This window comes from Pogona vitticeps, chromosome 3 (assembly GCF_051106095.1).
Source record: "Pogona vitticeps strain Pit_001003342236 chromosome 3, PviZW2.1, whole genome shotgun sequence".
Classification (NCBI taxonomy): Eukaryota; Metazoa; Chordata; class Lepidosauria; order Squamata; family Agamidae; genus Pogona; species Pogona vitticeps.
In genome coordinates, this window is record NC_135785.1 from 63,688,513 (window position 1) to 63,711,163 (window position 22,651).

Consider the following 22,651-nt stretch of genomic DNA (forward strand, 5'->3'; position numbering starts at 1 on the left):
CCGCTGTCAAAAGGCAAATTGGCCATCTGTGCAGTGCAGCACATGACCTCAAGGACCCTTTTGACCTGGGTATGGAAGACTTCACAGTATGTGAGGATATCTGCATGCTGCTGTTATTTTGTATCATGTTGTACCCCTGTCAGTCATTATGCAATAAGGCACTGGTGGCTTACTGTCTTTTATGAGGACTCAAGCATATGAGCTCACTGGATTCCTAAATGTCCAGTTAGCACAGTAGTTCCCTAGGTGTTCTTGAACTGTAACCCCAGCCAGCACTGCTAGAGGCAAAGGCTACTGGGAGTTGCACTTCTGGAACACCTGGGTTACCCAAAGTTGGGAACCATTAAATTAACTTACATACTTTGCACAGCCTTTCTGCTTATTGGGGTTGCCCTTGCTTTTATAGCAGCAATTATGAATACTGTAGTCAGAGAGCGTCCTGTTGAAAACTGCAGATGCACATGAGAAGCATGGATTGGTACAGAGTATTTAAAGACATAACCTACAGTTCAAGAACATTGTTTGTGAGAAAATGCTGCTGCTGTTTCAACAGCAAACATGATTAAATGGGGAATTGTGCCAGGTTAAATGCGTGGGAGCCAAGGCAATTATTCTGAAGAATAATGAACCAGCAACAAATGATTTAGGGTCACTGGCAGCAATTGCAGTTTTTAAAATTGGCAGTCCACGGGTGCAGAGGTTGAGATGTGTGTCTATGCATGTGTGTATGTACATTGCCAGAGTAGGAGATAGCAAACCAGCCTAAGTTAAAGGAGGGCTAGCAGGATGAGTTTGTTCAAACAACACCCCGTCTCTTTTGCCCTTTTCTCTGACCTCAGGGTGTAATTGCTTGTTGACATTCCTGCTCTGCATTCCTCACCTTAAAAGCGACATACCTCTGGAGGGGCTCGGAGCCCCCCCCCCTCCGCCCCGCGTTTCCTGAATGTGGTTCGAGGCTCGTGTTTCCAACGCGCTGAGCGGCGGAAGCGCGCCTTTGCCGATGGAGGAGATCCCAGCGGGTCGGCGGCTTGAGAGCGGGACGGCGAGGGTCGCGTCATCCCTTCCACCACCCCATCCCGCGGCTACCGTGTCGAAAGTCCCCTTCGGCGGCAGGCGGAGGTGAAGCAGGGAAAGGGTCGCTTGGCGCGCTTCGTCCCCTGTGCGCTCCGCAACCCGAATTGGTGGGATCACCTTTCTCGGGACCTCCAGAGGTCGTGGAAGCCACTCGCCGAAAGCGATCGGTCCTCCACCCCCATCCCACCCCCGCCGCCGCGGCCCCAGTTGTCCACGAACCTGGGAGAAACAAGCAAGGCGAGCTTTGCCTACCTGTCTGCGCTGCAGCGCCCTCTGTGCCACCCGGAGGAAGAGGGGTACACTCACTTTCCTCTCTCCCCCTCTACGCCAAAGCGATCCCGTCCTTCTTCCTCTGTTTTGTCCTGGAAAGACTGCTTGTGCCTCCTAGGACCGCTGACCTTTCGTCCCGCAAGCACCTGCCGGGAGATCTCGGAGGGAAACCAGCGCTGACGGTAAGGCTCAGGCGCTGCTCTGTCGGCGATTTGCTCCTTCGAGGATGGGGAAAGGCGAACGCGGACCGGAGAGCCGGCAAGCCGCGGCCCGTGCGCTGGCGCGGAGTGCCTTTACGGGAAGCTATCCGGAGGCAGAGGCCGGGGGTGGGTGGGCTCGGGCGGAAAAGGAAAGGAATCCAAGGAGCTTGGCAGGTTGGCGTGCCTGCCGTGGCCGCGGCTTTCAACCCCCACGGCCGCGTGGAAGCCCGTGGTCGGCAAGGGTCCTCTCGGGCTGTAGTTTGCGCTTTGAAAACGCCCGAGGCAGAGCTTCCCGTCCGCGCGCGCGCTCCTGACGAAGTGCCCAGAACAGATGCGGGACGCGCGGGGATCGAAAGCCGAAGCCCATTCGGTCGAGGAGCGGCTGCGCTTTCGTCGTTGCTCCTTCCACCTTTCGAGGGCTTGAGAAAGCGCCGGCGATCGGACTGCGGGCAGGCGCGAGATGCGGCAGCCTTGCCTTTTCACATTCCGGGAGAATAACCACTCGCTTAGTCACTATTCTGTGACATTTTCCTCTGGTCCCATTGATGATGATGGGGAAACCAGGGTAATGTTGTGGACAGAACGACTGACTAGGCCTCAGGAGACACCTGGGTTCAAAGGTGGAAGCAGAAACGACTTGCTTGGCCATAAAAATTTCCCTTGGGGGGAGGCACTGGTAAAACCACTCCTTATATAGCTTACATAACTTACATAACACTATGAGAGTCACCATAAATTGAAAGTACATAAGGCACAAGCTGACATCAGCTGTGATTTTTGATGATCCCCCTCCCCCCCAATAGCAACTGGCACTTTGGAGGCAATTTGGGGCATACCATTATGACTTTCTGAGCAGCTGGAATATGTTTCGTTGTTGTTGTTTAGTCGTTAAGTCATGTCTGACTCTTCGTGACCCCATGGACCAGAGCATGCCTGGCCCTCCTCCCAGAGTTTGGTCAAATTCATGTTGGTAGCTTTGGTGACACTGTCCAACCATCTCATCCTCTGCCATCCCCTTCTCCTCTTGCCTTCACACTTTCTCAGCATCAGGGGCTTTTCCGGGTAGCCTTCTCTTCTCATGAGATGGTCAAAGTACTGGAGCCTCAGCTTCCGAATCTGTTCTTCCAGTGAGCACTCAAGCTTGATTTCCTTTAAAATGGATAGGGTTGTTCTCTTTGCAGTCCAGGGGACTCTCAAGAGTCTCCTCCAGCACCACAATTCAAAAGCATCAATTCTTTGGTGGTCAGCCTTCTTTATGGTCCAGCTCTCACTTCCATACATCACTACTGGAAAACCATAGATTTGACTATGCGGACCTTTGTCAGCAATATGATATATATATATGTGGTATGTCCCAGATGTGCCAGCTAACAGTCCTAATGATGAGAAAGGATGAGGGTTGTAATTTAACGATTTATATAATTTATATTTTATATCACTGTGTTTTTATTTATGTAAAACTGTGTATATTTTAAATTGTTTTATCTTGTATGTTGTGAGCTGTCCAGAGTAGACTATGTCTAGATGGGCGGCATATAAATGCAATAAATAAAATAAATAAAAATAACACATACTGCACACCTGGTTGGTCAAGGTGGCTTTAATCTTAGTTCTTTCATTTGTATCATTGGTTCCAAGAATAGATGAGTTTCCCCTCAGGGTGGGGATAAGCAAATTCCATGCAGAGTGCAAGTCTGTGAAATTTTTAATAAACAACACATCTGTATATTCTTGTGAACTTGAACAACTTGTTAATAAATATTGTTTCTAGCATTTCACATTTCTCTGCATCTGTTCAAAGACCTTCAGAGCATTCTAGAGCTTGAAAGAGTTCACTGGTCTATACTCCGTGTCCACCTTACAGCTACGATAATCCTGTTTCCTTTTAGCATCTGGAAGCATTCTGAGGGCGTCCACTTTTATCTCACATTTGTATATAGTTATTTCTGATCGTTCTTACCTGCATTTGTTGGTCCCTTGTTTCTCTGTCTCCTTTTCTGAGTTTATCTTTTTTTAAAGGGTGGGAGGGAAGAGAGAATAAATTAATCTTTGTTAGCTGTCAGTTGTCATTCCATGGTCTTTCTGTCTTTTTATGGCCACAACAGACCCCTTCGAGAAGTGTGTCAATTGTTCCAACAAGATCCTCATCACCAACAGAGTCTCTTAAATGCCTTTATTACCATGAATCAGGCATCAGATTCAGAACTGCCAAATCTGCAAAATGTTCACTAAGATAACATAAAGAACAGAAACTGAAGTTCTGTCTTGAGGAGAAATTGCTAAAAGTGGCTGATACCATTGCTAGGCAGACTATTTCAGTTCTGCCAATTTCCATCTGCTAAATTGCATCCAAGCAGATTCTTATGGAGGCAATTCAACCTGAGTCTTCACCCATCAGTCCCTCTGATATTTCATCACAGGATTCTGCACAACAAACACTGATTCCTACAATGAGGACAGAATTTTGATACTGAAATTGACATTGGGACCAAAATTAATGTTGTTTTCAATTCAAAGGAAGAGGAAGAAGTTGACCAATTCAGATACTCGGACAAAAACGACCCAAACCAAGCAGAAACAAAACAAAAGAACAACAACAAAGCCCAAGAGTCAGCTAAAACCAGCTTCCAAGACACTGGCTTTGCAGTCTCTGGTTTGCCACCAATCTCCTCCAAACAAGGAGAGTGAAGACAATGATGACTGAGCGTGCCTTGGATTTGCTTCTGAGGCAGAGATTATGCAAGCCCAGGCATCTTCACTGGCTTTTAGCCACTGGACAGGGTGGAGTAAACTCACTCAAAGGACATTGAGTAAGCTTTATTCTCTCCATGAAAACCCAAGAGACGCACAAATGGAAACGTTCCCTCTGTATCATATGACGTAACACCCTTCTTCCTCTGGCTTGGCTGGGATTCTGAAGGAGAAGAGCTTTCCAGCTCACAAAAGATGCTGCACACTTCACCATTGCCAGACTAAATAAGCAGTGCAACCTACTGTACATCTTACTATTTCATTTTCATCCATGATGGAATATCATATCCCACCACCACCCTTCTGCAATGGTCAGGGAATGCATGAGGATAAACATATGGCTCCATTCTGTGGCTTGCTTTGTTAATTAATTTTTTTTAAAGGTTGCCCTTGACATTTAGTCCAGTCATGTCCAATTCTAGGGCGTGGTGCTCATATCCGTTTCCAATCCATAGAGCGAGCGTTTTGTCCGAAGAAAGTTTTCGTAGTCACGTGGCCAGCACGACTAGACACGGAATGCCATTTCCTTCCCACCGTGGTGGTACCTATTTATCTACTCACATTTACATGCTTTCAAACTGCTAGGTTGGCAGGAGCTGGGACAAGCGACGGGAGCTCCCTCCGTCATGTGGATTCGATCTTATGACTGCTGGTCTTCTGACCCTGCAGCACAGAGGCTTCTGCAGTTTAACCCACAGTGCCACCATGTCCCTGTTAATTTAAATAAATAAAAATAAATCAATACTCACCAATGCTGAGCCTTTCATCCATCAGTCTTATGGCTGCAGGATCTCAGAAATTAGGTCATCTAAACCGAAGCACACACTGTCTGAAACAAAGCAGTCTCATAGGGCCTCAGCTTCAAGTCAAGAGACTTTCTCAGCCAATATAGTAATGTAATGTTTGACTGTCTTTTTTGAATAGATCAGCCTGAACTAAATGAACTTCTCTTTAGAAGTTTAAAATTTGTCAGCCAAAGCAAACATTAGCCTCTGTGCCTCACCTCTTCTCAGATCTTATGGTTCATACTAACAGATGTACCTAGTTGTGCTGCAAGGCTTAAAAGAGGAAACTCTCCTGGTTTAGCCAATAAAATCTTAATAAATAGGAATCTCCCTTTAAACATGAAACGGATAGTTTGTTGATGAGTCCATGTATTTCCCCCCTGTGTTTCATTCTCCTTCTGCTGGGGTAGAAGAGGAGGACTGAGTGAAATAATTTTCTTAGAGAAATATGAGATGTTAAATGAAGATAAGAGTGTCACGAAAACATCTTTATCTTCCGAAACATGGTGTGTCATGGTGGATTATCTTGCTCACCTGTCAAATGTAATAGCAAGTGGTGACCTGTTGCTGGAAATTTGCAGTCAGGGTGTTTGGGAGTTAACTGAAAGCATGCTCCTGGGGAAATGGTGGAGGGGGTGGGGCGGGGGGGGGTAATCTTATTTCCCTGGCATGTGCCAGGAGATAAGAGTAGAGAAAGGGGAAGTAAATGCTGTTGAAATTTTCTGCTTTGAGGTCATCCTTCAGCTACTTTAATTTGGTTATACAACAAGCTAAAAGAGTTTTATACCATCAGTCAGGTAAACATTAACAGTATTACTAAAATGTAAGAGTAAATTTAATTGTATTGCAAATGTCTAATATTCAACTACTGTAGTAAATTTAGAGACTGGGCAATATAAGCCTTTCTAGAAGCCATGACGTCTGGGGTGAACTATTTGCATTGTTTCTTTCTTAGAAGCTAAAGAAACATACATGGATCTAATCTGAATCTGGGCAATTATACAGGTTTATGGGGTAGATGTGGGGATAAGAAACTGGATTCCTTGTACTGAGTCACACGATTGGTCCCTCTAATCCAGTATTGTCAACTATATCTGGCAATGGCACTCCAGAGTTTCATGTGGAGTTGTTTCCATGAGGATCATGATATTCCTTGGGCATCTCCCATATGACTTTTAATTGGGCCCATAATTGCTTACCTGCCAAATCAGGACAAGATCAATAAGTTCAAGGTACTATGAGTGGGGAGAGTCCAGCTTTCACTGATGTGGTTTTTATTTAACATCCCTCTCATATATTGTCCAAATATGACCAAACACGATGCCCAGTCATATTTAAATGTATTGTTTATATAGTAGGTGCATATGTGATTGGAGAGGGTGAGTGAGGGGCATGAAATGTTAGTAAGACTAGTTCTGATTGGCTGGGAGAGAAAATAGATAATGAAGGGGAGTATGTGTGTGTATTAATTTGTTGTTGAGTCTGAAATAGAGTCTAGTATAGAAAGATAAAGGAGAGAGTAGTTTTGGAGTATGGCATCTGAGAAAGAAGTCTGAGAGAGACAGACTGAAAGGAGAGAAAAAGTAGTAGGGTAAGGACCGTGTCAAGTTTATTTAAAGCCTAGGAATAAACAACATTGTTTTAACATTGTTATTTTAATAAAATGTGTTTATTCAAACTGAGTGGTGCTAAGGTCAATACCTGAGGGCTGGCTATTTGGAGGGTGTCATAAGGGCCTGAGTGAAGGGACAAATATACACACATGGGGGCATCTAAAGCTTCATGACAGTGAAAGAGAGAGAAAGAAGTGACGACTGGTAAAGAAAACATGCCCCCCTCCCACTGTGGTGATTACCTCAATAGTCAGTTGACAAAGCAAAGGGAGTTTGAACATCAGTATCAGAGAGAAGGGATGTGACAGGAGTCCTCTTTTTAAAATTTAAATTAATTTTGAAATTAAAACTGGTTCATGGGAAAGCTTTAGACTTCCCATACCTATGAGTGGTGATCCTGACCTATATTAGAGCCATACATACTTGCTTGAGTGTGAAAAAGCACCAAGCTTCCTGCATATTTAAGACTGCTGGGCTGGGGAGAATGATTGTGTCTGGTTAAAATACAACCGCAGTGTCTTCTCTGAGGTATTCTCCTCTCTCTAACTACCAGAGTGTAGATCATGTGTGGGAAACATGTGGCCTTCCAAACATTGTGTGACTTCAAGGCCTATCATCCATGACCATGGGCCAGACCACCTGGAAGTCTGATGGGAATAGGTTCCCACAAACATTTGGGGATCATACATTCCTCATTCTTGCTGCAGATGCAAGTATCATATCCTTGGATCATTTGTTAGAATGAAGTTACAGAGCATCTCAGCAACTTCTGAGACAGATTTGGGAAGCTCAATGCCAATGAACCCAATCTTAAATGTAAGTCCATGCCTACTGCTTTCACTTTAGTAGCTCTGTAATTTTCCTGGCCAGGTCAACCTACCTGGGAGGCAGGCTTTGAATTTGAGACAACACTTTCGCATCTCTTTGTGAGAGAAGTCATTACAACCTCCAGTCATGGACCCCCCCCCCACACACACAGCCTTCTGCAGTTTCCCCTGCTAATACTTTGTCTTCCTCTCCACAGCCTAAGCTAATCCCTCTCTTCAAACTGTTAACAGAAAGAAGCATCAGACTGTTAAGATTTAAAAAGACAAAATCAGCTTCCTCACAACAGCATTGGATCACCTCATGGGCATTGGAAGCCCCATCCCCACTGTGTGCGAGACTGACTGCTATGGCTGAGATTTCTGCAGATATTTAAGCCACGCCCTCCTCAGTGCCTTCTAGCCCCGGCTCGCCTCCAGACACGCGATTGCCGCTGGGCTCTGAGCATCAAGGCTCCCCGGACGTCAGCACCATCATGAGAAAGAAGGCACTATTGACCTACCTGATACTGAGGAGGGCGAGCCTCCGAGGCATTCGGTGCTCAAAGGCTTTGAAAGACCTAAGATTTGCAAGCATAGGTCTAAGAACTACAGAGAAAAATCTCGGTACCACAGACTCCACCACTCTCCTGATACCAGGAAATATAAGAAACGACGATACTATGGTGCCTCTGAATCCAACTACTCTCCATCTCCTGATACCAAAAGACACAAGAAGCGATGGTACCATGAAGCCTCCCTGGTACCGCCATCTCATAAGACTCAGGCACCTCCGGTACCAACCAAGACCAGGACGGAGGTCCCTTTGGTACCGATAGGGACTAACAAGAGGCATTCTGACCCCTCTGCTCATACCATCCTGAAAGTACCTGAGCCACTCGGTACAGAGGATGCTGGTACCGTGCATGGTACCAAACGGAAGGCTAAAACATGCTGGTACTGTATTGTACATGGTACCAAGCAGAAGGTTAAAACATGCTGGTACCATGCCACGGTACCAAGTGGAAAGCTAAAAACATCCTGGTACCAGAAGATTAAAGCATCCTGGTACCATGCCACGGTATCAAGCGGAAGGCTAAAACATGCTGGTACCAGAAGGTTAAAACATGCTGGTACCAGAAGGTTAAAACATGCTGGTACCAGAAGGTTAAAACATGCTGGTACCAGAAGGTTAAAACATGCTGGTACCAGAAGGTTAAAACATGCTGGTACCAGAAGGTTAAAACATGCTGGTACCAGAAGGTTAAAACATGCTGGTACCGTGCCACGGTACCAAGCAGAAGGTTGAAACAATATATGCCCATAAGAAACGCCTGGTGCTGAGGACATATTCTTAAGAAAGATACTGACTATTGATGATACTGAGGAAGGATACTGAAAAAGAAGCCAGAAGTCCCTTTTCACTTCTGATGCTCCAGTTTCTTCTACTTCCCATGACTCTGACTCTGAGTCTTCCGACTCCATGGTACCAGACCACTCACTACTAACCTGGATACGCCAGACTCTGATATTTGTGATGGCTTTCCTCCATCCCTCACTTCTGAATTTCATTCATGTTCTAACATGATACAGAGGATCGATAAGGCTCTTGATTTAACAGTTCATCAACTTCAAACAGAGTCTGATAAGGTTTATGCAGATATTGATGAGGAATTAGTGCCTTCCCTGCGCTTGTCCCTTATTCCATCTTTATTCTGCTTACTTCAATAGACCTGGGAAAAGCCCTTCTCTGTCTCTCAAATGTCCAGGTGTGTAGAAAATCTGTACAAGACTTATGGTACCAATACAGATTTTTGACTAGGCATCCTACTCATTCTGTGGTTGTGGATGTCACACAATCCAGATCACACTCGAGATCTATTACCACACCGAGCAACAAGGAGGTTAGAAAGCTCGTCTACATGGCAGTTATGGGTGCCTACCATATCAGCCTCTCTAGGTTATTCGATCCCTTGATCGACAGCATCCTGGACAGCCTTCAAAGAATGAGGAAAACAGCATGGTCGTACAATGTTCAGCCTTATTATAGATCTCAAAAATTCCCATTGATGCATCAGTACTCTTATAGTGTATACAGACCTTATACTTCTCAACAAAGATATCTCCCTCAACAGTTGGCTCAATACCAACCCAGGCAATCCAATCAACCTGACCATCCCTGCCATTCCTATAGGAAGTCTGACAAAAAATCCAACAGAGTCTGTGACTCCCTCCCACTTACCATCCCTCGATTCTGTGTCACCTGTTCAGTATGCCTGCTCCCTTCTTTCTGCATGGACCCACATCACCTTGGATGCCTGGGCTCTTTCCATCGTCACTTATGGGTGCACCATAGAGTTTTGGGATACACCACCTCAGCGGGTGATTTACACTCACTCTTCTACCACCTTATGAGACGAGGTAAAGATCCCTTTTGGGAAATCAGACATTATCTCCCACCACTCCAGGTGGGGGCAGATCACTATGCCCCATTTTAGACCTAAGGGACCTGATTTTTCTTCATCAACCAGCACCGTTTTTGCATGGTGACCTTGGAACATATCCTTCCACTAATTCGACAAGGAGACTGGTTTACTTTGATAGACTTGAGTGACGCCTGCTTCCACATCTCCATCAGAAACCATCATCGCAAATACCTCCGTTCTCTCTAGGAAGGCCCATTTTAGAGTTCAGCGCCTTGCCATTCAGCTCTCGACAGTGCCTCGAGTGTTCACATAGGGACTGTATTGGACTCTTGGCTCGCAAGAGCTTTTCCTTTCCCAGAATGGCACGGTCAAAATCTGTTCCCTGATATGTCGCTCCCCTCCGTTGTCTTGGATCACAGCCCATCAGGCCCAAAATCTTCAGGGACTCATGATTTCCACCACGTCTGTCATAAAGCACGCGAGGCTCAAGATGCGGTCCCTACAGGCCTGGCATCTGCCCTGTTTAACCCCATGACAGATATGCCCTACATACGCCAGATTACTCGTGAGCTTGCACACCAACCCCGCTGGTAATCAACCCAGAAGACTTGTCCCTGGGACGACTGTTTGCTCCACTCCTACCTACCTCGAGAATCACGACAGACTCCAGTCAATGAAGTAAAGCTTTCTCCTTTTTAACAATCTGGAATTACTGGCCATCTTCAAAGCGTTTCAGGTGCTCCTACCTCTCATCCTAGGCATGGCTGTCCAAGTTACTACAGATAATGCAATAGCAATGTACTACATCAACAAACAGGGAGGCACCCATTCTCTTCCTCTACTGTTTCTGACTGTTCAGTTTTGGGAGTGGTGTCTAGAATTCCACATCTTTCTGTCTGCTGTGCACATCTCTGCCCAGGACTACACATGGGCAGACCATCTGAGCAGGCAAACATATCAAATACACGAGTGGTCTCTGGATCTTTGCATATTCATCAGAATTTGCAAGAGATTTGCAACTGAGGTGAACAGCTAGTGTGCCATCTATCTTTCACGGCCTGGACTAGGGGTAAACTCTCTAGGAGACGCCCTCATGGTGCCCTGGAAGGGCTGCTTCATGTACATGTTCCCTCCAATACCTCTCCTACTGCGCATAATAGTGAAGATATGACATGACAATGCCACCGTGATCCTCATAGCCCCATACTGACCCAGACGTCTGTGGTTCACAACGCTGCTGACAATGTTGTCAGGCTCCATGAGACCCCCGTCTATTCCTCATCTTCTGACTCAGAATCAAGAGAAAACATACCGTCCAGATCTACAAGCTCTTCACCTCATGGTGTGGAGAATTCCTCCTCAATAAACTCCATATTATCACACTCCAATTGGCTGGCATTTACCAAAACTACTACTTGCTACCCTAAATGAAGAGGTTTTCCCATGGTACGGCAAACCTCTACCCTCCACGGGGCCAGTCTATATCACAGTGGACTCTTCACATTGTCCTGAGTGCCTCTCGCGTTCATCGTTTGAGCCACTGACCACAACTACTGAACATTTGTTGACTTTCAAGGTTATTTCTTAGTTGCAGTTACTTCCAGTAGCACTTCAGGTGGCTCCTCCCTTCCTACTTTTTTTACCTGGACAAAGTTATACTTTACCCAGATGTCTCCTTCATACCCAAAGTTTCTACTGAGTTTCATGTTCGGCCGCCTATCAGTCTGCCCACTTTCTTTCCTAACTGTCTACAGATGTAGAGAGGTCACTTGACCTGCTAGATGTTCACAGAGCATTATCGTTCTATGTTTACAGGACTGTTTCCCCCCCCCCCCGCAAGTCTAATCACCTGCGTCCAGTGAATGCTCACTCTACCGGAACTTTGGCTACTTCTACAGCTTTTCCTCAAGGGTGTCCCGCTGTTAGACACCTGCACAGCTGCCATTTGGCCCGCTCCGTCAGCCTTCATCTTTCACTATCGACTGAATCTGTGGGCCAAGGAGGATGTCATTTTTTGACGCGCGGTCCTGTCTGCTGTTTTGCCATGACATCCCTCCTCCTATCAGAGGCAAGCTTGCTAATCACCCATTAGTGTGGATTCACAGAGGCCATGAAGAAGAAAGGTTACTTACCTGTAACTCTGGTTCTTCGAGTGGTCCTCTGTGAATTCACACGTCCCGCCCATCCTCCCCTCTTTCCATCACGGCTGTCTCGCCTTAGAGCAGCAGCAGAATTTGGAGGCTGAGGTAACTGTTAGGGCAGACGGACCATGAGGTCCTGAGGGGAGGAGCCAAAAAATGTTACTTTAAGCTCTAGAATATTCCGAGGCCTCTGCACAAGCACAGATTTAACCCATTAGTGTGAATTCACAGAGGACCACTCGAAGAACCAGAGTTACAGGTAAGTAACCTTTCTTTTTTCGGGTTGTTTGGCCATGTTCTGAAGGTTCTTCCTAACGTTTTGCCAGTCTCTGTGGCCGGCATCTTCAGAGGACAAGAGTCAGAACTCTGTCTGTGCTCTGGTGCAGTTGGGATAGATGACTATTTATAGCTGTGGGATCAGCTTTTGTCCTTTTCAGGAGATTGGGTGATTATGGTGCTCAGTGTGTTTTTTTTGTTGTGGATGTATTGTTGTGATAAGGGGGAGAGATGATCTGTCAAGCTGGAACAAGCTGGACATGAAATTCTATTTCAAAACACAGAAGTACTGGACAACACTAACAACCATTATGTTGGACTGCACAGGGAAGCCATTGAAATCGACAAACACCAGCAGAGCTTCAACAAAAAAGAAGAAAGTCTAAAACTCAACAAAACCTGGCTCCCAGAACTGAAAAATGTAGCCTGCAAAAGGTCAACGAACTGTACCCAGCCACAAGGACTGGTGATCACTGCACACAAAAGACCAGCTAACGACACCCATCAATCACAGTGACAGATCATATCTCCCTCTTCTCATCTAACATCTAAAGGGCCACAATTGCCCATTTCAGACCCAAGTATTGTCCAAAACCACAGATTGCCTGATTCCTCATATAAATCTATATAATGCAATATCTATTTATATCTCTAACAATAGTTAATCTGTCTGCCAATCCATAGACAAAGTGCACTGCTTCCTGGGACCATAAGTCAACATCTGTTCAAAATCTTAAAGAATCTTAAATCTTAAACCTTTGTTTAATTTCTAAGGAAGCTGTTTTCAACTGATGGTGATGATAAAACGTGCATGCTGATATATTATGATTCTTTATGGGTTCTCCAGGTAAAAGTACCTAGAAATAATTTACTATTTCTTTTTCTGGGGGTGTCCTAGGACTTTGCAACTTGCCAAGGGCGACACAGACTGGCTCTTCTATCAGGAGGCACAGTGGGGATGATAGGAAAGTGACTATATATAGCATAGTCCATGACTCCAAAATTATAAATAAAGATTCACTGCTAAATCATTCTAGTCTTCTGTGTAAGGTAACAGACTACAGCTTCCATGCACAGTTTTAATGGAAAGTTTTCGCTGGAGTAAACTTGTACACTTGCCAGGGATGTAGAGGTGACATGAATGTTTATTCAAAAATACCACTACTATTTACAACAGCATAGGAAGGTTCAGCAGTAGCTCATAAATTTTAAAAGTAGTGTGTAACCTATAATAAGAGTATGTACTGTGGTGCAATCTTACTATTTGCCTTCAGGCAGCCAAGATCTCAACAGCCAATATACTTATAATATATATTGTAATGACTGCAGCATAATCACATGCCTATTCTGGTCTGTAATTGGAGAACTGTAACAGAAATACATACTACAAAGGATATATTTAAATACATGATCCATTGTGGTATGAAGAGAGATGATTTTTGCAGGCAGATTCCCATTCATATTCGACAACTCACATGAATAATTAGGATAGGTTATCAATCCAGTTCTCTTAAATGAAAACATTTCTTCCAGCTTGATATCTTCTCTGTCTTTATAGAATGCTTTGGGCAGAGACTGAATAGTAATTTGAAGAGCCTTTTGAAATCATTTGTGTGTTTAAGGGCAGAGGAAAATGTTAGGATAGTTTGGAGAGGCAAATTAAGGCACTGGAAAAATTTTTATATTTAATCTTGTTTTGTGGTGGTGCTCAGTTCCCTTCCCTCTTGCTGCTTTTATGAGTGGGGAGAGAGTACATATTTACTGGGTGTTTTTTTTTTGGAGGGGCTGGAAATAGACTTCACAAACCACTGAGAGAAAAGCCTGTCAGTTGCTCTGTATTTTAGATTGTTCCAAATGTAAACAAAATAATAAATGGTTGTTCTGGGTTTTTCGGGCTCTTTGGCCGTGTTCTGAAGGTTGTTCTTCCTAACATTTCGCCAGTCTCTGTGGCTGGCATCTTCAGAGGATAGCAACCTTCAGAACACGGCCAAAGAGCCCAAAAAAACCAGAACAACCATTAGATCCCGGCCGTGAAAGCCTTCGCGAATATAAAATAATAAATATTTTTTTTCAAGTGAAATATTTTTCATTCTTTTCCTTTGCATAATACAGTATTCCCCTTCCTTTCCTTCCAGCATTGTCATTATGAATCTCTTGCTGTTGTTTGATTCCATTGGCATTCTCCTGCTGTCCCAAGGTAAACTCTTATTTATTCTTCTAAACAAAAGCTGATGGATTTTGGTTCTGCTGCAGAAAGCACAATACTGTGGCATTTAATGCAAAAGACCTTGCCATCCTTGGGTACTGCTTACAGGACAAGAAGTATAGCTGCATTCACACAGACACAAATCTGGTTGCTCTCAGAGGCATGTATTGTGTTAAACCGGTCATGACCTGGATGTTTGATGATGTTCAGCTCAGATGTGGGATTCTAGACAGCAAACAAGGAGTATTGCTGGTATAAACACTCCAGACTCTGTGTGTGTTCAGACTGGTATGAAATAAATTCTTCCTGTTTTGAGTTACAACATAGCATACAATTATGTCTGTTTCCTGTTGTATCGCAGCAATTTGGATAGCAGACAAAACCCAGATGGCCTAAGCCAGATATATCTCAGCCTGCACAACATAGCCTTATATTGTTTAACTACAGGTTTGAAAAGTTACTTTTTGGACTATTGCTCTGATAATCCTCCAGTTATCATGGCAAGTGGCTGAGGATTTCTTGGAGTTGTATCATTTCTAAGATCTGTACTTAAAAGACACACTAGTATCCTGCTAATTCTAAATGCTGTCCTTCTTTTAAATGTCATTCTAACACGGAATCTCTAAACAGTGAGGCATATTTATGTCTTTCTTCTTATAACAGTTCTCCTAACCCATAGGTCTTTCTTAACATCTTTTCTAACCCTCCTTACCATGTTCTTTTCAACTTCTTATATCACATTATACAGAGACTGCTGAAAACAGTAACTTCCCGGGAATATCTATAAAGGGACTGCATTGCACTATGACCTGATAAAGCTTAAAACACTTACAAAAATGTTGTAACTATTATGAAAGAACCCATGTGAGGATTTGTATTGATGATGCAATTTAGATTAAGCCACCACTTTCTATTCCATTTCACTCACATATGTTACAGGCTAAAGCAAGATACTATAAATGGTGGAGCTATGTAATCACCACTCATTGTCTTGCATAATTTTATAGTAGAATATGCAGTTTTTTAAGAGCCAAATGTTCTCATGGTTAACCTGTTGGGGGCTGTATGTCAGCTTTGGGAAGAACTGAAACCATGTGAGGAGGAGTGCAGCCAAAACTGAAAGGAGACAGATCTATGCCTTTTCTCCGACTCAGGTAGATTGCCCAAGGTTTGCACTGAGGGTTGTTGGGATTAGGCCGAGAGATGTATGTGATCTAAAGACAACAAGTGGCAACTCCTGTATTATAGAACTACATTTTTATCTCTAGCCTCTCTACAGTTGAATAAACTGGAAGATAGCATGGATACTGATACTTTAATTGATTCCTTTTTGGCAAAGAAAGAGCACACACTTTTGAGGCAAAACCACATCCATTGGTATGGTGTTTTATGGCAGTTGTCTTGAAAGTAAATCTTTGAATAAGTAATCTGAAAATATTTCAGTAATAACTGATTGAACTGTGTTGACAATAATTTCATCCTTCAGCATCAGTGTCCTGGAGTATGCAAGAGCTACACATCAGCCTCGAAACCACAGAGAAAATTTCAGCTGCTGGACAATGTAAGTGTTCTTCCTTGCAGTATACAAAGGTTTGAATACAGCAACTCCATTCAGATTTATACATCTGCCTCCACCCCTCCATCCTCTTTTCCTGAGGTAATCCTTATGAGGGGAACCAAAGTATACCAAATTTGTTGCAGTACATTGATTTAAGTTATTTCGGAGTTCTGTAATTGTGTGCCCTTGCCAAGTTGTGGTTTCATCCTCAGGAGTGACTTCGATGACTGAAAGGTTGCATGTGAAAACTAGCTGAAAGTAGAAAGCACTGAGATTTTTGCATTATCTGACCTAGCCCTCCAAAGGAATGAGAATGAGTAACAATTATTTGGCCTTCATCCACCAGTAATGGAGATGTGAGTTCCCTGGATCTGCACAAAATGCAGTAATTCTGGGCCATTTGTAAACATCCTCAAGTTTCAGCCACTTGCTATACACAACTTCGGAAGAGGGGTATAAACAAATGGCTATATCAAAACACGCCCTAACAAATGAACTGCATTTTGCCATCTGTGTACTTTTTTGTTCAAACCTGTGTGACATATTGGGAGGAGAACAAAAAGTACCTTGGTGCAATGAAGTGAACTCTGTAGCTTGGTCCCATTCAGGAGAAATAATTTTTCTTCATGGTGGTGGTGGAGGAAACACAACATTGGAATTCTCCTTGGGAATGTTAACTCTGATCCTCATGTCACATCTCAATATATGTCAGAAAGTGCCCAACAAATCATGTTATCTATCTATCTATCTATCTATCTATCTATCTATCTATCTATCTATCTATCTATCTATCTATCTATCTATCTATCTATCTATCTATCTATCTATCTATCTATCTATCTATCTATCTATCTATCTATCTATCTATCTATCTGTCTGTCTGTCTGTCTGTCTGTCTGTCTGTCTGTCTGTCTGTCTGTCTGTCTGTCTGTCTGTCTGTCTGTCTGTCTGTCTGTTTATTTATTGCACTTATATACCACCCATCTAGACATAGTCTGCTCTGAGCAGCTCACAACAGACAAGATAAAAACAGTTAATATATAATAACAGTTTACAGCAATATACAATGAAAGCAATAGTTCAAGATGGAAAGAAAAATATATTAAGTAGTGCCTGGAGGGAAGGCCTGTCTGAATAACCAGGTCTTAAGTTGGTTTTTAAAAATGCAAGTTCTACTAAGATAAAGAAAGAAAGAAAGATCTGGAGCATGGGATTTGAGAAGGTGAAAAACCACTGATAAAACAACGTACAGAATAATGTACGTGTTATAGAGGTTAAATTAAACCATGCTGTGCATTACGTTAACTTTCCTCAACCTGGAGGGCCTTCCAGATGTGTTCATAATTTCCATTATTCTTTGATCATATTGCCTGGGAATGATGGGAGATGTAGCCTGAAACATTTGGGAGGGCTGCTTTGGGAAATTAAAGGTTAATTTTACTTCCATCACATTGGCTGTCACCCCATCTCCCTGCATGCATGCATTGAATGTGGACCCCTCTGCTGGGACCTCTACATAAATTAGAAGACCTCAAGTTTCTGTGGCTGGCATTCCAGCTGAAACAAAAAGCCTATGCCTGTGAGATCTATGAGTGCAGGCTTGTATCCTCCCATCCATCCCTTTAAAAAAATGATAATAATGTTTTCTTATTTTATTTAGAACTATTGATATCCTGCTTTTTCACTAACCTGAGTTGCATTTGAAGTGGCTAACAACACCTAAACCAAAAATTAAAAACCTATAGCTGTCAATTAAGGGGGGGGGCGGGAGATTCAGCTGATTCCTTAATTATTTCCGTAGTCTTAAAAACTAACCTGAAAACAACATCAGGGATGCAGAATCTTTCCCATGGCTGCAGTTGTTGTCTCCTAATTTCCAAATGCATGTGTTGCCCACCCCTGTAAAGAAAAATAACTGTAAATTAATCTAACTCTTTTGAGAACACGAAGCTTGCATCTTGGCACACAAACACTCGTAACAGCTAGTAATTATTTTGCAGACATGCTGGTGCGTGCTCTGGTAACTCCAGGACAGGGCCTTAGGAAAAACCTGATGCTATTGTTGAAGGCTGCTGTGTGGCATTCGTATCAGTCCATGCACAAATGTCTGATGTGATATGTTAGTGGAATCGTATTTACAGTAAGGGTCACCGAATTCCAAGTCCCTTCCGGCAGGAGCCTGAAATAACCTTGAGTTTTGACATCAGCAAAATTCTGCAAGATACATTGTTCAGATCTTCAGAATATTGCATATGTTTATGATGGCAGGGGTGTGATTTCCTTTGTTGCAGGGCAATGCAGCTTTGAAAATTTACTTTTTGGACTACAGCTCCTATAACCTCATAAAGATTCTGGGACTGGTCATTGAAAAGAAATTTTTGCAAACTCTCTCACATAGTAACAACTGCTAAAATCTTGGGGATTTTAGGAGTTACCGCCAGGAAATTTATTGTTTCCAACCTCTACAGTATTGGTTGCTCAACTGCCCACATGAGCCTGCTCCAAATAACCCTTGTTCCAGAGCAGTGGTTCTCAACCTTGGGTAACCTGGGTGTTTTTGAACAGCAGCACCAAAAAAACTCATTAGATTAGGCATCCTTCAGTCTCGAGAGACTATGGTAATGTGCTCTGTATGGAGGACTTGGAACAGCATCTAGTGTGGCCGAGGAGGCCAATTCGAGAGTGACAATCCCTTCCACACTAAAGACAGATACAATCTCTCCCCTGTCCAGCTCCCTGATTTTTCTGCTTTCGGGACTGCCTCTTTGACTCGGCCTGCTGGACAAGTGTCTCTTCAAATTGGGAGAGGCAATGCTGCACCACCTGCCTCCAGGCTGAATGGTCAGTTGTCAAGGTTTCTCATCTGTTGAGGTCCATTCTTAAGGCCTTCAGATCCTGCTTGGAGATATCCTTGTATCGCAGCTGTGGTCTTCCTCTGGGGAGATTTCCCTGCACTAATTCTCCATATAGGAGATCTTTTGGAATATGACTATCAGCCATTTTCACAACATGGCCAAGCCAACGTAGATGTCACTGTTTCAGTAATGTATACATGCTAAAAATTCCAGCTTGTTCTAGGACTACTCTATTTGGAACTTTGTCCTGCCAGGTGATACCAAGAATGTGTCGGAGACAATGCATATGGAACGTGTTCAGCTTCCTCTCCTGCCGTGCACAAAAAGGGTCCAGGACTCACTGCAATACAAGAGTGTGCTCAGGACACAGGCTCTATAGACCTGGATCTTGGTATATGCCGTCAGCTTCTTATTAAACCATACTCTCTTTGTGGCTCTAGAGAACATGGTGGCTGCTTTTCCAATGCATTTATCCAGCTCAACATCTAGGGAGAGAGTGTCAGAGAGCACAGATAATGGGGAGGGCTTCTAGGATTTGCTGTTGAAGAATACCTAGGCTGCTCAGGTTGGGAAGCACTGCTCCAAACAATGTCTATTGTTAGCCTTTAGTGATTTATGGTGCCTGTGTGTCTTCATCCTCTCTTTTGACCCCCTTGTCCTCCACAAACAAGACAGCTAAGTATTATTGCTTTGTGTCCATTTTTTTAAAAATAAAATGCCTCTGTCTTCTTCCAGTAATGAATTGCTCTGCCCCCATCGATGTCTTGTTTCTGTTTGATGGATCCTATAGCATTGGCAAAGGAAGCTTTGAAAGGTCAAAACATTTAGCAATCAAACTTTGTGATGCCTTGGACATTGGTACAAAAAAGGTAAGCACACAGGTGCACTCTGTACAATGGGTATGATAGCAAAATGATCCTGCATGTCTCTATGAGAAAATGTGGAGATAAAAGTATCTGTAAGGTTTATAGAGATTAATGAGGACTCAGGGATGTTTAAGATTGTTCTCAGCCAAAGGATTCTATGATGTGCCTGCATTTAGCATGCTCCTGCAGTTTCCCAGTTTGCTCTGTTAAGTATCTTTAGAGTTTGTTGCACTGGTAACAACAGCATAAAATTATGTCTTCTTTATAGATCTTTTTCTCATCTTGCAGGTCAGAGTGGGAGCAATACAATTCAGCAACACTCCTCGTTCAGAATTCTCCCTGGATGCATATTTCACCAAACAGAAGATAAAAGACAAACTCAAGAAGATTGTATTCAGGTAAGGTTGATATATGTGTAGATCCTTCCACCCTAGCAGCTTGATGTTCATCTCTTCCTTTGGCAAGGAAGTCATAAGAAATCACTCTCAAGGAATATTTACACTCTGACAGTTTCATGGGTTTTTTGGTGCCTCGGACCATACAATCATACCATTGGAAGGGATCTCAAAAGTCATTTCCTTCAACCCCTGCCAGGTAGCCCTCCAGAATCTACTTTAAATCCATCAGTTAAGAAGAACCTATGACCTTCCAAGATAGTCTAGTTCACTGTTCGACAGCTCATACCCTCAGGACATTATTTGTAATGTTCTGTTAAAATATCCTATTGTGTAATTTGGATTCAAAACAATGCATTTATATCTAACTGACTCTTTTTCTAGCTCATAACCTATGCATACAGTGGTGGACAGATTTCAAGCTAATTGTGTTCCATTAAATCCCCCAAATCCAGCAACTGAACTTTGCCTGGTACAAAAAACATATCTTTAAAATTAAAGAATTCTAAGCCTGGAAGTATGAGTGATGAATGCAGCGTTCAGTCTTCTTGTACAAAGAATCTGCTCCTGATCACCCAGATACCTTTATCTCTGCAGTGCAAAAAGGAAAGAAAGAGCCATTTGTTGCTCTATTGCTGAGCAACCAGGAGTCAGAAGTCTTTCCCCACGTTTTCCGGATCACCCTGAAAGTCTGCCGGTAGATCCACATCTAGTGTCCACCCACCTTGCCATTTATGTATAAGCAGGAAGCAGTTCTATCAGCAGAGCTGATTTGGACCGAATATGAGATATAAGATAATAGCAGAAATAGAGTATTATGAGCCACCGGGAGGTGAAAAGAAAGACCAAGAACAAAATGCAGCTGGCTGGGGGAAGATATGACAGCTACCACAACACTGTTGATGTGTTCCTGACATGTGCCTCTAGAGAGAGAATACTGGAGTAAAGGAATAAAGAAGGAACTTTAAGAAGATCAAAGCCAGCTCTGGCAGAAGTTTAGAGCACCGAGAATGACAGACTGATACAAAGACAAGTACATAGATTAAAGAACTGGGCGCCATGAAGCATGTGTGTTGTATCAAATACTGAATACACCAAGAAATAAAGAAATTACAATGAGGTTCATTTAAAAAAAAAAAAACATGGCCCAGAATCAAGAGCCTCTAACTGTGGGGAAAGAATATAGTGCTAACTACAAAAGGGATTTTACTTAGCAATTCTGCTTTTGTCCTAATCCTTTTGAAGTGAAATAAAAGCACTGTTAAGAGACAATAGCTGGAGATAGTGTCTCTTAGGATCTCCCAGAGCCATCTTGGAAAGCTGAGAGAACAGTGGCTTTATTGCAAAACAGCCTGGCATGGTGACTGGAAATAGGCGATTTCCTTTGTTTTGTACTTAAATATAACACAAAAGGATGGCTGTGCTAGGGCTACTCCCTTATCTGATCTACAAATGGATAGGGAAAAGTGGGAATAATAATAATGCATAACCCGAATTCTTAATGGGAAACGCTAGAAAAATACAACTTTATCATTCCATTAAGCCTGAGTTAGAATATGATTTGTTGCAGAATTGTGGTGGCTTTCCTTTTTTTAAAATTGTGCAATCAGAATAAAATAGAGAAATTGAATTCTAAGAATCTAAGATTATTTACCTTATCCTCTGAGCAGGCAAGTTTATAGGCTGAGCTTATTGCTGTGCCTATTAGAAGACTCATACCCAAAGCTATACTAAAACCAGCTAGGTCATGTTTTAAGAGGAAGATTTACTTCACCGCTTTTCATTCCAGATTCAGTTTTTTGCAGCTGCATTCCTTTCCATGAGGTTCCAGATGTTTAGAATGACATATGACTGTACCATCAGACTCCTAAGTATTTCCTATATCAGTCTTTAGGCTTGGCTAGGTAGGACTAAATTGAAGTGGGATGGTTCAGACTAAATAGGGTTGCTTAAGGTTACACACACACATATATATCCTCATTGCCCCTTTTGTGTTCTTCCAGGTGGAAGCTTTCAATTTTTATTCCCCCTCCGGAAAGATAGAGTGCTTCAGTGCTGCCATAACTAGTCCTAAAAAAACCCCACCTTTGCTTCTTGCTTTTCACCTTCCACAGAGGAGTGAGGACATTTTCAATTTTCAAATATTGTTAAGTGGCTTAAACTCTCTACAGTATTGGGAAACTGCAAGCAAGCCATTCGCTTTGGTTTGACTCCAGAGACTGCACATGCTGGAACTGAATCAAAATTGAGTGATTCTGCCCACACTTTAAAAAGAGTAGCCCTTAACAGGGAGCCAAAAAGGTGCAAGTAGGAATGCAGTGGGGATGGGCTGGTTTGGACTAGCACTTAACGTCATGTGGCACTTACACAAGGAGCAAGCCAGCCCATCTCCAGAGCAGACACAGCAGCAGGACAGTCCCTGTCTACTCACA

General features: G+C 43.2%; 1 protein-coding gene across 1 annotated transcript in view; it reads left to right on the top strand.

The window, feature by feature from the left end:
• Window positions 1–1,334: 1,334 nt before the first annotated feature.
• Window positions 1,335–22,651, top strand: part of VWA2 (von Willebrand factor A domain containing 2) — a 50,942-nt gene continuing 29,625 nt past the window's right edge. The window contains exons 1-5 of the mRNA XM_072995522.2: window positions 1,335–1,526; window positions 14,475–14,536; window positions 16,032–16,106; window positions 19,694–19,827; window positions 20,113–20,222. Coding sequence (XP_072851623.2) covers window positions 14,485–14,536; window positions 16,032–16,106; window positions 19,694–19,827; window positions 20,113–20,222 — 371 coding nt within the window. The 5' untranslated portion in view covers window positions 1,335–1,526; window positions 14,475–14,484. The remainder of the gene's footprint in view (window positions 1,527–14,474; window positions 14,537–16,031; window positions 16,107–19,693; window positions 19,828–20,112; window positions 20,223–22,651) is intronic.